This window comes from Triticum dicoccoides, chromosome 5A (assembly GCF_002162155.2).
Source record: "Triticum dicoccoides isolate Atlit2015 ecotype Zavitan chromosome 5A, WEW_v2.0, whole genome shotgun sequence".
Classification (NCBI taxonomy): Eukaryota; Viridiplantae; Streptophyta; class Magnoliopsida; order Poales; family Poaceae; genus Triticum; species Triticum dicoccoides.
Window position 1 is genome coordinate 700,552,365 of NC_041388.1, and position 11,550 is coordinate 700,563,914.

Here is an 11,550-nt window from a genome sequence, read left to right on the forward strand (position 1 = left end):
GCGCGTCGCCGCTTCCCCCACCGTCCCGGCCCCCTCAACTCCGTCCCCAGTTTTTGGTATTGGAATTTGAATCCGCCCGTGATGGCGAGCGACAAGCAGCTCAGGGACTGGGTCTCCGACAAGCTCATGTCTATCCAGGGTTTCTCGACCAGCGTCCTCGTGCACTACGTCATTGGCCTAGGTACAACCGATTTCACTCCGCTTTCTCATGGGGTTCCTTCAGTTTCTTCTTCTCTGATCCTAATTCTAATTTGGGTCAGCCAAGGACTCCTCTTCTGCTGGCGATCTGGTGGGGAAGCTCGTGGAGTACGGCTTCTCCTCGTCCGCCGAGACAAGCAGCTTCGCCGCCGACATCTACGCCAAGGTCCCCCGCAAGGGCAGGGGCATCAGTGTAAGTTTTGATCCACCTCCTCTGTCGAGCAAATCCCATTGTGTTAACAACAGTGCCGTGGCTTTGTCTTCGTTGATTTTAATGCTATATATGCTTTCCCTTTCTTGTCACAGAATTACCAGAAGCAGGAAAGGGAGGCAGCAAAGCTTGTGAAGAAACAAAGCACTTACAAGTTGCTGGCGGATGAGGATGATGATGAGGTTGACAACCACACGACGAGCTCGGCGAGTGCGTCCTCTAAGAGCAGGAAGCATTTTAGGAGGAAGGCTCAAGACCAAGACGATGGGAAGGATGATGATGTGAGACAGTGTGGTAGCCACCCATTAATCGTGTCGCTTTCACATGCTGTGACTCAACCTGATAATGTTGTGTTGCAGGAAACAACAGCACATGTTTCTGAGAGGAGTGTCCGAAGGAGAACAGAAGAGGTGGATGATGAAGACGGCGACGACACTCTGGACGTATGCCCTTCTTTCTAGGAATCTCATTTTGTTGTACATAAAAATGCATAGTTATGGAATGGTCAATTAAAATGTGCTTTTGAATCCATTATAGTATGTGATGCCTTGTAGGAAGAACAAGAAATTATAAGAGATCAGCAGGAAAAGGCTCAGCTAGAGAAGAACATGAAAGAAAGAGATGCAGTGAAAACTCGAAAGGTGATTGTCTTGCAAGCTGACATTCCTTTCTTTTCTGTGCTTGCTATCACTTAATTTATTCCTATTTATGGAACCTCTTTTTCTCTAACAACTAAATAATACATCAAGTTATAGCCAAGTCCTACTGTTCCTGGTTGGTTTTGAAGTATTCTGCTGGCTGGCACGTGTTTTTCATATGAAGTGGAGTGCTGAAACAAAAATATAGTTGGTGAATGGCTTGTCCTTTTGGGTGTTCGATGTCACCTTTTGTTTTATAAACCAGTTATTTCGTTCTAAAGGAATCTTAGATGATTTGTGGCTTGTTATATATATTCACTACGAGAGAAAACCTGCTTGTAGTGACATGTTAGTTACTTTCTCGGAACTACGAATTTTCTTCTCAAACTATCAGTCAAGTAACTGCATTTCAAAGGAGTACTTCCACACTTTCACAAAGTCACACCTCTCCATATCATCGATTCAGAAAACCACACTTCTATGAACTTAAAATTGTGGCCCGCTGGTTAATTACGCTAGTGAAATTTGTTGCTGATTTTATCTTTTGGAGTGGTTACAAAGGAATTGTGTCATTGATCGGTGAGCCATGACTCACGTCCTAAGAAGTATGTTTTTTTTTGGATATGTGAGTTGATCTGCTTGCCAGTATACGTGGATTAGCGCCTCTTTGGTTGTATTTGCTTGCATCACCTACCTACTCCCTCCGTCCCAAAATTCTTGTCTTAGATTTGTCTAAATACGGATGTATCTAGTTAAGTTTTAGTGTTAGATACATCCGTATCTAGACAAGTCTAAGACACGAATTTTGGGACAGAGGGAGTACTTTGTAAATCTAGCACAGAGCATGTTTCTAAACTCCAGCAAATCATGTCTTCCAGTTGTACTATGTTTTTAAATCTTGTTAGTTATTTGAGCTGATGTTATTGAATGATTTCCGTCTACAGTTGATGGAGCGGCAGTTATCTAAGGAAGAACAAGGTATACCTACCTGAACATGTATACTCTACTAATTTTGTTCAATATGATCATTGTAATTTATTCGTTGGAGATTGTTGACAGAGGAGCTTATCAGAAGATCACAAGCACTGGATAAGAATGACACTTCAGATCTGAGGTTATTCCTGTTGCAGTTGGTTGTTGTATTTTTTCATTATAATTTTCTTTTACTTCTGTTGATGTATGTAAGAAATTAGTTTTATTTGCCCAATGATACCGATGAAAAACCCTTTGCCCAAGATACTGATGAAAAACCCGGCCACTTTAAATAATACCATATTAAGTCATTATTCAAGAGGAAAACTGAGGAAAACAAAGTAGGAAGAAAGCAACCGTGATGTATATATAGAGTAGTAGAGTAGCAAGAAAACAACCGTATTCAGCCATCATGTATATATAGCAAGAAAGCAACCATTATTATTCAAGAGGCTAATAGCTTCAGCTTTGGGTGAACTTGTTGGCTAGCTTGTCAAACTGAGCACCCTGGACTGTTGGTTTTTCATTGTTATACTGTAGGTTTGTGCTAAATTCTTTACTCACATCTGAACATTTGAAGAAGTTGTATATGGAAACAATTTTATTCTTGATTACAGTAATGTTTTCTGCTATGACTAGAGTAGCAGAGCAGAAATTGGATAAATACCCTTGTGATGTATAGGTGAAGTTTATAGAGAGTCGGACACATTTCTTTTGTTATTTGTAGAAAGAAATTTGGAATACATTGATGGTGTACATAGAAGGCGGACTGTGCTTTTCCTTGAAAATTGAATTGCATTTACATGTAATATTTTTGGTGCTAATATATGCAAATGACAACGGTGCTGCTTATTTTGGATCATTATACCCTGTTGAGAAAGGTTGTTTGTAGCTGCCCACATTTTTCTCTTGCATAGTCTAAGCTTTTATCTTGCACACAAGCTGATGACATACGGAAAAGGGAACATAGAATATAACGATAAAATTCAATTAAATGTCAACAGAAGTCTTTTGCTTGCATTTAGTGGTTTGTTACTTTGAGTTATCTTGTTGAATGTAGGAAAAATCAAGCTGTTTTATTGGAAAGATCTGTCTGGAGTTCTGGACTATTAACTTACCTTCCAATAATGTGCAGAAATTTTTCAAGGCAAGCATACTTGCTAAAGCGAAGGGATAAAAAAATTGATGAGATTCGGTCAGTACAACAGAACTTCTATACAAGTATATTGCTGTTCATGATGTTGTCTATATGTTGAGCTGGTACATAGTACATTAACTTGTTACTGTTTTGGGGTAACTGCAGGGACGAAATTCTCGATCATGAATACATTTTTCAGGGTGTGAAACTGACCCCAGCTGAAGAAAATGACTTCAGGTGCTTATTGTAACTGAGTCCCATAAAGTGCTTCTCTACTGATAACTTTGTACCAAGGAGTGAGGACATGTAGATATAGTTATGCTACAGATTTTCTCTTTTAGCTAGATGCATGTACACATAGGCTTTTATGCAGTGCATTTCAAATAAACCTGGGCATTTAACAGTTTGTGTGTGCAGATACAAGAAGAAGATTTATGATCTTGTTAAGGATCATGTTGAGAGTGCAGATGATGTTGCTGAGGTATGTTCCCCCCCTTGAGAATATTGCAGAGTAATGATGACACTGTTATCTCTTGATGCCAATGTCTTCAGTTCATCAATCACGTGATTTTCAGTACAAAATGCCTGAAGCTTATGACATGGGTGAAGGTGTTAATCAAGAAAAGAGATTCTCGGTAGCAATGCAGCGATACAAGTATGTATCTATGAGTCCTGTATGGCAGTATGAGACTATGTAACTTCCTCTGAACTTGTTTTAATATGTTGATTTTTGCATTTGCTTGACAAGCAGAGATCCTGAGGGCAAAGATAAAATGAATCCTTTTGCTGAACAGGAAGCATGGGAAGAACATCAAATAGGTAATGTCATTTACTTGGATTATCCACTGGAAATTGGTATTGCGACTGTCTTTATGATACCATATTTCTGCTCTTTGTTGTATATTTAACAATTGATTGACTTGTTTCAGGAAAGTCTAAACTGGAATTCGGATCGAAAGACAGAAATCGGTCTTCTAATGAATACCAGTAACTTCTTTGTTCTTCTTATGAATGGTTCATCAGCAAAGTTTACTTCTCTGCTGTCTTGTAATGATTACCAGTAGTTTTCATTATTATTTCTATGAATTGTTCATCAGCAAAGTTCACTCTGCTGTTTCTAAGAGTCCATTTTTCTAGTTAGAGTTGTGACAAGCCATGTAATTAATCAGCAGTCAACTGCATGTCACTTGCTGAGGATTGTCTAGCCAGAAATTTGTTTCGTATAAAAAGATCCCTGTAAGGTGGATGTATTTCTTTAGGGAGCTTTGGTAGTTAGTTCAAACTTGAACTAAATACTGAAGCTCACACAAAAGTACCCCTCGTTCAAACATGCTGTAATACTGAAACTTAATAAGGTATAATAACTGGATTGTTCTGATTGCATACACTAATGAATTCTCTATAGCCTTTGATTGCACCTTTGTTGGAAAGTTGAATTTTGTATAACCTTGACCACACCGTTGTTGAACAGTTGTTTTGTACTCATATTACTTTTTCAACTTCATAGGTTTGTATTTGATGATCAAATTGATTTTGTTAAATCATCGGTCATAGAAGGAACACAGGTAATCGATTAAATACTTTATTTACTCTCCTAATTTAAATGCTTTAAGATACTCTTTTACTGAACTTTCTCATTTTATAGTTTGAAGATGATTCAGACCAAGAGACCATCGATGCAAAAGATATTCTAAAAAGGGAGCTCCAGGTGTGTGAGTAGATTATCAACCTATTTGTTGCAAACACATGTACCTGCTCATGCTCTTCATAATAGTTGAATCACAATTATAGTCCCTAACAGTTACTTTTGCCTTTGAACTGACTTCCTTTTTGAACTAGGATGAGCGGAAAACCCTTCCAATCTACAAATTCAGAGATGAACTGCTCAAGGCTGTTGATGAATATCAGGTTTGTGATGTTAGTGTTCACTGTGGAACACTTATGTGCTAGGATTCAGCAAACACTAGTCATGTTTTGCTCAGTGCCCTTCCACAATTCCCCAAATTTGAACTTATATTTACTAAAAGAAATACCCGCTTCTCTTTATAACTTATGTGCTAGGACATGATCTAATTATGTCCATTTGTTGTTGTGTTGATTTTGTGGGCATTTGGTGCTTGTAGGTTATTGTCATAGTGGGAGAAACCGGCTCTGGTAAAACGACGCAAATACCTCAATATCTTCATGAAGCTGGATATACAGCAAGAGGAAAGGTATGACATGCAGCATTTATCTTTCTACTATTAGTATTGCTATTGCTATTGCTATTGCTATTACTATTCCTGCCTGTTAATGCATATACATGGCTTATAGGAATAGTTGGTTTTTTTGGTCTAATGCGTCATGAAAAAATCTGCAATTTCTTTTTTTGTTACACATTAATGGTTTTGCTCTATGAAGTGTGATTATGTTTGGCCTTAATGATGTAGTTACAATGAATTTATGAGTTCTATCAAAATTCATGGTAATTTTTTAAATTTGCAGGTTGCTTGTACACAACCTCGTCGAGTGGCAGCCATGAGCGTTGCAGCTAGGGTGTCTCAAGAGATGGGTGTTAAATTGGGACACGAGGTTAGTTCTTTTCATAACAATAACTTTATAATAATATCAAATTCTGGAATGTGCTTATGTGATCTTCCATAACATTATATGAAATTGTATGATTATAACCATGTTTAGTGCGACCCTACAGGTTGGTTACTCCATAAGGTTTGAGGATTGTACCTCAGAGAAAACAATGATTAAATACATGACTGATGGAATGCTTTTGAGGGAGTTTCTTGGAGAACCAGATTTGGCTGGCTATAGGTAATTGTTGGCAAATCATTTTCCTTGAATGAGTTGTAGTATACTATTGAACGCACTGAGAAATTGGATCTTTTGCCCCCCCTAGAGGCTGCCGGGTGGGGCCGGGGCCACTTGCCATTGAGACAATGATGGGGCACATTATCAAACCCCATGTAAAGTGGGGCAAAAGATCCAATCCCCCTGAACGCACCGCTTATATCTGTTTATTTTTGGTTCAGTGTTGTCATGGTTGATGAGGCTCATGAGCGCACGCTGTCTACTGATATCTTGTTTGGTTTGGTTAAGGTCAGCTGGCTTGTATCATTTTGGTATGCTCTTCACCAGACTTGTAGACACCCACTCAATTCCTCATATACGTAATACTCTTCCTGCAGGACATTGCTAGGTTTCGTCCAGACCTGAAGTTGCTCATTTCAAGTGCAACCCTTGACGCAGAAAAATTTAGCGACTACTTTGATTCAGCTCCTATTTTCAAGATTCCTGGGAGGCGATACCCTGTTGAAGTACATTATACAAAAGCTCCAGAAGCAGATTACATTGATGCTGCCATTGTCACTATTTTACAGATACATGTGACACAGCCCCCTGGTGATATCCTAGTGTTCCTTACAGGACAAGAAGAAATTGAAACTGTTGATGAGATCCTGAAACACAAAACAAGGGGTTTAGGCACAAAGATTCCAGAGCTAAATATATGCCCTATTTATGCAAATCTGCCTACTGAACTTCAAGCAAAGATCTTTGAGACAACCCCTGAGGGTTCTCGGAAAGTGGTCCTGGCCACTAATATAGCAGAGACTTCATTAACCATTGATGGTATAAAATATGTTATTGACCCAGGTTTTTGCAAGATCAAGTCATATAACCCTCGTACAGGGATGGAATCCCTGCTTATCAATCCCATCTCAAAGGCATCAGCAAACCAGAGGGCAGGAAGATCTGGACGGACAGGACCAGGAAAATGTTTCCGTCTGTACACAAGTTATAACTACATGCATGATCTTGAGGACAATACTGTTCCAGAGATACAAAGAACCAACCTTGCAAATGTTGTTCTTACACTTAAGAGTCTTGGTATTCATGACTTGGTTAATTTTGATTTTATGGACCCACCTCCTTCAGAGGCCTTGTTGAAGGCCCTGGAACAACTTTTTGCTCTTAGTGCACTCAACAGTCGTGGAGAGTTGACCAAGACTGGAAGACGAATGGCAGAGTTTCCACTAGATCCTATGCTGTCAAAGATGATAGTAGCTTCAGAGAAATATAAGTGTTCTGATGAGGTCATGTCCATTGCGTCAATGCTGTCGATCGGCAATTCTATATTCTACCGTCCGAAGGACAAACAGGTTCATGCAGATAATGCAAGGTTGAACTTCCACACTGGGAACGTTGGGGACCACATAGCATTACTCAATGTATTATTTTTTGTCCCTGTAATTTATCAGAATTCATAATGTTTATTAGATTTGAACTGTAAAGGGCTAATTTCTTCAAGATCATTTCAGGTCTATAACTCATGGAGAGAAACAGACTTCTCGACTCAATGGTGTTATGAAAATTATATCCAGGTATGTTATTGGTCTATAATTTGTAACATGCATCCTGATGATCCAGCGTAAGATATTATATTCTCTTATTTTAAAGATATATTGCGTTCCTCTAGATTTTGTCAGGTTTTGTAACTTCCTATGTTACTGATTGTGTGCGTAGCACTTGCTCTGGCCAATAGCTTTTTTAGTATCTATTGTAGGGCTGAATGAGAATGCCTGTGCCAATCTAATTTATGGCCTCAAGTATTGACGATGAATCTCATGCGTAGAGGAAATGCAAGAAATTGCATTGGAATTGCAGAGACAATATTACATGTTGTATAGAACATTGATGTGCATGAGCATCATGACGCTTTTAATGGACTGTTGAAGATACTAACATATGCTATTTCATCCAGTCGGTGCTGTAGCTTCTAGCATAGGGGGCACATAGCATAAAGGGTTAATGAACATGACATTTTTAATTAATACTCTATTTTTGTACATGCCCGGTGCTATGTTTTTAAGGCGGTAAGGCGAGGCGAGGCGCTGGGGGGGCGCCTCACTGCCTAAGCGCTGAGGCATAAGGCGAGGCGACGCCTTAGAGACTTGCAAGCAACAGAATTAAGTAGAATTTGGTAGGCATTAAGCAACTAGGCATACAGCCATACACACCTTGCAACTGATTGTTGTAGAGCCCCCATCCTCTTTGCACTTGCTTTTCTCCCCAACAGAATTCTGCATCAACATGAAGTCATGAACAAATATGTTAGAATAATGTATCACTTACCAGTGCACATTCCACAAAAAATAGAAATAAAAGTGAGGCAGCGAACAAAAGTGGAAAGAAAGATAGCAAGTATGAGTGCAACTGCAATCTGCAATGCATGGCATATTACATAACCATTAACCAATTCAAATGACACAAGTCCAGTAGTCCACATAAGACAAACAGAATAATAGATAATTCCAGCATAGCAAAAGGGATAAAGGTGGCCAGCTCAGCTCTCTCATGTCTCTCCACTCTCAAAGTCTCAATCAAAAGTCATCATCATCAAACTCATTGGCATTGGTGTTGTCTTCACCATCTTGGTCAACATTAGTTGGCTCTTGATCGTCATTGCTCACATCATCATCATCCTCAACGTAGTCTGAATCCTCCCCCTCCGCATTGGGCATACTGTTGCTCTTGCTTGTTGTTGCTGTACTGCAGAGGAGGAGGAGCTGCTGGACAGGAGGATGAGGAGGAGCTGCTGGACAGGAGGAAGAGGAGGAGGACCTGCTGGACAGGAGGAAGAGGAGGAGCTGCTGGAGAGGAGGAACCGTTGGAGAGGAGGGGGAGGAGCTGCTGGAGAGGAGGAACCAGATCTGCTGGAGAGGAGCCACTGAAGAGAAGGAGGGGGAGGAGTGTGTGGATTGGGGGCTGTTTCTCTCTCTCTCTTTCTCCCCTCTTACCTGTTGGCGCCAACATGATTCCAGTTTCCCGCCAAAACTCTGTTTCCCGCCTAAAACAGCTCCCCTGCCTGCCTGGCAAGCTAAGGCGTCCAAAATGGACTAAGGCAACGCCTCGGACGCCTAGGCAGACGCCTTGGACGCCTTATAGCTTAAGGCGGACACCTTAGACACCCACCTAAGGCGAGGTGGACGCCTTGCCCTCGCAGGGCGCCCTGACGCCTAAGCGTCGCCTAGGCGACACCTTAGGGACGCCTTGAAAACAGAGGCCCGGTGCATCTTTTTATTTACACTATAGAAATAGAGACGTTAAAATTTCATGTTGGGTTTTGAATCAGGGTCGTTAGAAAATAACCAACCAACGCCGACCATGATTAGCCTACTTATGTACTCCTCTGTTCACTATCATAAGATGTTCTAATTTTTTCTGAATCGGATGTACATAGATGCATTTTAGTGTGTTTGTTAACTCCTTTCAGTCTGTATGTGGTCCATATTGAAATATCCAAAACATCTTATAATAGTGAACAGAGGGACTATTATATATGCAGTTACTGTAATCTGTGATCACTGTTTCTGCAAAGTTTATGTGATAAAACTGTCGGTGCATAAATCAGGTCCGCAGCATGAAGAGAGCAAGAGACATTCGAGATCAACTGGAGGGACTTATGGAGAGAGTTGAGATTGAGGTCTGTTCAAATGCCAGTGACTTGGATGCTATTAAAAAGGCTATAACATCCGGTACGTATACTGATGATTCAGTTGCTTTATTTGTGCAAGTTGCCTGAGATGGATAAATCTGATAAGTGGGTACTTGTGGGTTGCAGGTTTCTTCCACCATTCTGCACGGTTGCAGAAGAATGGTTCATATAGAACTGTCAAGAACCCTCAGACGGTCTTTATCCACCCTAGTTCAGGATTAGCACAGGCATGTTGAGTTGTCGTATTTATTTTTACATCCTGGACATTCCATCATCCATAGTAGTAGTCTTGTCCAAGTTCTTTTTCTGACATTTTTTATATTTGCCTCGTATATGCAGCTACTTCCTCGTTGGGTAATATACCACGAACTAGTTCTCACGACAAAAGAGTACATGCGCCAGGTTTGCACAGTTTCTCCAGAATTAAGCAAGCTGCAAAAGAAAGGATTGATTGTCGTCTGAAATGCTATGGCCAATGCGTGCATGCAGGTGACGGAACTGAAGCCCGAATGGCTGGTGGAAATTGCTCCGCACTACTACCAACTAAAAGATGTGGACGACGGTAAGCGTGGAACTTGATGTTATTTCTTGGTTGAAGCGAAGAGCTGTAGCTTACGAAACGTTTCCCCTTTTATTTGTCCGCACAGCTGGTTCAAAGAAGCTGCCCAAGGGCCAAGGACGAGCTGCATTGTAGACTGCCTGGACTCATGAAGCCAGCGTTTGGACAGATTAGATGTTGCGTAAACAGTTTAGTTTCGAATATCGGATCGGGATCCCTTTTCTACCTTCTCTTAGATTACATTATATCACTCACCAGGTCCTGTCAACATGACCCACCGTTCTTGTACAAGTTTGTGGGTGTGGGTAGAGCTGTAGACAGTTTGGCACAACCCAGCGTTGATGCCGGGACCCTCAGTCATGCTGGTTATCAAACAAACATACATTGGCTACCACTATTCTACAATCCAACTAAGTTTTCAATTAAAATAGTTTAAATTTGAGTTTAACTCGCACATAGAGTCTAGTTGTGCCTTTTTTTTTGAACACAGAAGTTTTTCATTCATTTAACAACAACGTACATATACAATCTTGCATTGCATGATGCATGAAACTGCAGCTATATCTGCATTTAGGCATGTACCTATGCCTGAATTTAAACACCTGTAGCTAAAAGATGCATTCTGAATCTTCACTGCCAACTTGGCTTGATGATGAGCTCTAAAATTATAACTTTTATTGATATGATATATCCTGGAAGCATCAAGGGCTGTGGAGCTGCTATTTTATCAAGTTGTGGGCTGATGGACCAATGTCTAGGAGCAAGCATGATGTTTTTTGATGGAGTCAATTACTCCACCGGTGTCACAACTTGGCGCGAAAAGTTAGTTTAGTGCTAAAACTTCTGGCATACATTGAACTGGTGCCACAACTTGGCTTTGACGTGCATATACGGTGCAAACCACATTTCTATAAATAGAGTGCTGATTAGGCACGCCAACATGGCATGGGGCCGCTGTCAGTGATTGGACGGCAAAGTGGACGTCTGGCAGTTATTTTGCAAAAGAAAAAATCTTGAATTTTTTTTGTCACAAAAAATACTATGCCACGGCCGCAAGGGTCCACGTGTCAGCTTCCCACAAATAAATGAAAAGCAGCAGCACAAGGCTAACCATCTGACCCTCAGATTCACCTGAGATAATCTTATGATCGCTTCTTAAATAAATTATATTTAAAATATAAATAATTACATGTATATTGATTTAATATGTAAAATTTGGTATAAAAACAAAAATATGGGTTATAAGACCAAAAAATCATATTATGTATGTTTTACACTATGTTTTTACATTCTTAATTTTACGTAACATAAAATATTTTTTACGATGAGTATATATATTTTCTT

At 40.1% G+C, this 11,550-nt stretch overlaps 1 protein-coding gene across 2 annotated transcripts; it reads left to right on the forward strand.

The window, feature by feature from the left end:
• The first annotated feature begins 6 nt into the window (after nt 1–6).
• On the forward strand, nt 7–10,628 carry LOC119304292 (pre-mRNA-splicing factor ATP-dependent RNA helicase DEAH1-like). Of its 2 annotated transcripts, XM_037581471.1 has the most exons (27): nt 7–181; nt 261–391; nt 505–690; nt 769–852; nt 964–1,050; nt 1,992–2,025; nt 2,107–2,161; nt 3,155–3,214; nt 3,323–3,394; nt 3,575–3,638; nt 3,733–3,812; nt 3,909–3,976; nt 4,087–4,144; nt 4,665–4,722; nt 4,803–4,865; nt 4,997–5,065; nt 5,281–5,370; nt 5,642–5,728; nt 5,850–5,965; nt 6,184–6,250; nt 6,340–7,380; nt 7,471–7,533; nt 9,564–9,687; nt 9,774–9,874; nt 9,987–10,049; nt 10,137–10,209; nt 10,295–10,628. In XM_037581471.1, exons 1-27 carry the CDS (start codon nt 82–84, stop codon nt 10,339–10,341), a joined length of 3,141 nt encoding a protein of 1,046 aa, XP_037437368.1. In that variant the 5' UTR covers nt 7–81; the 3' UTR covers nt 10,342–10,628. The 2 variants fall into 2 exon arrangements, with proteins under 2 accessions (XP_037437368.1, XP_037437369.1); XM_037581472.1 differs by lacking the exons at nt 7–181; nt 261–391; nt 505–690 and having other exon boundaries at nt 947–1,050.
• Nucleotides 10,629–11,550: the final 922 nt, after the last annotated feature.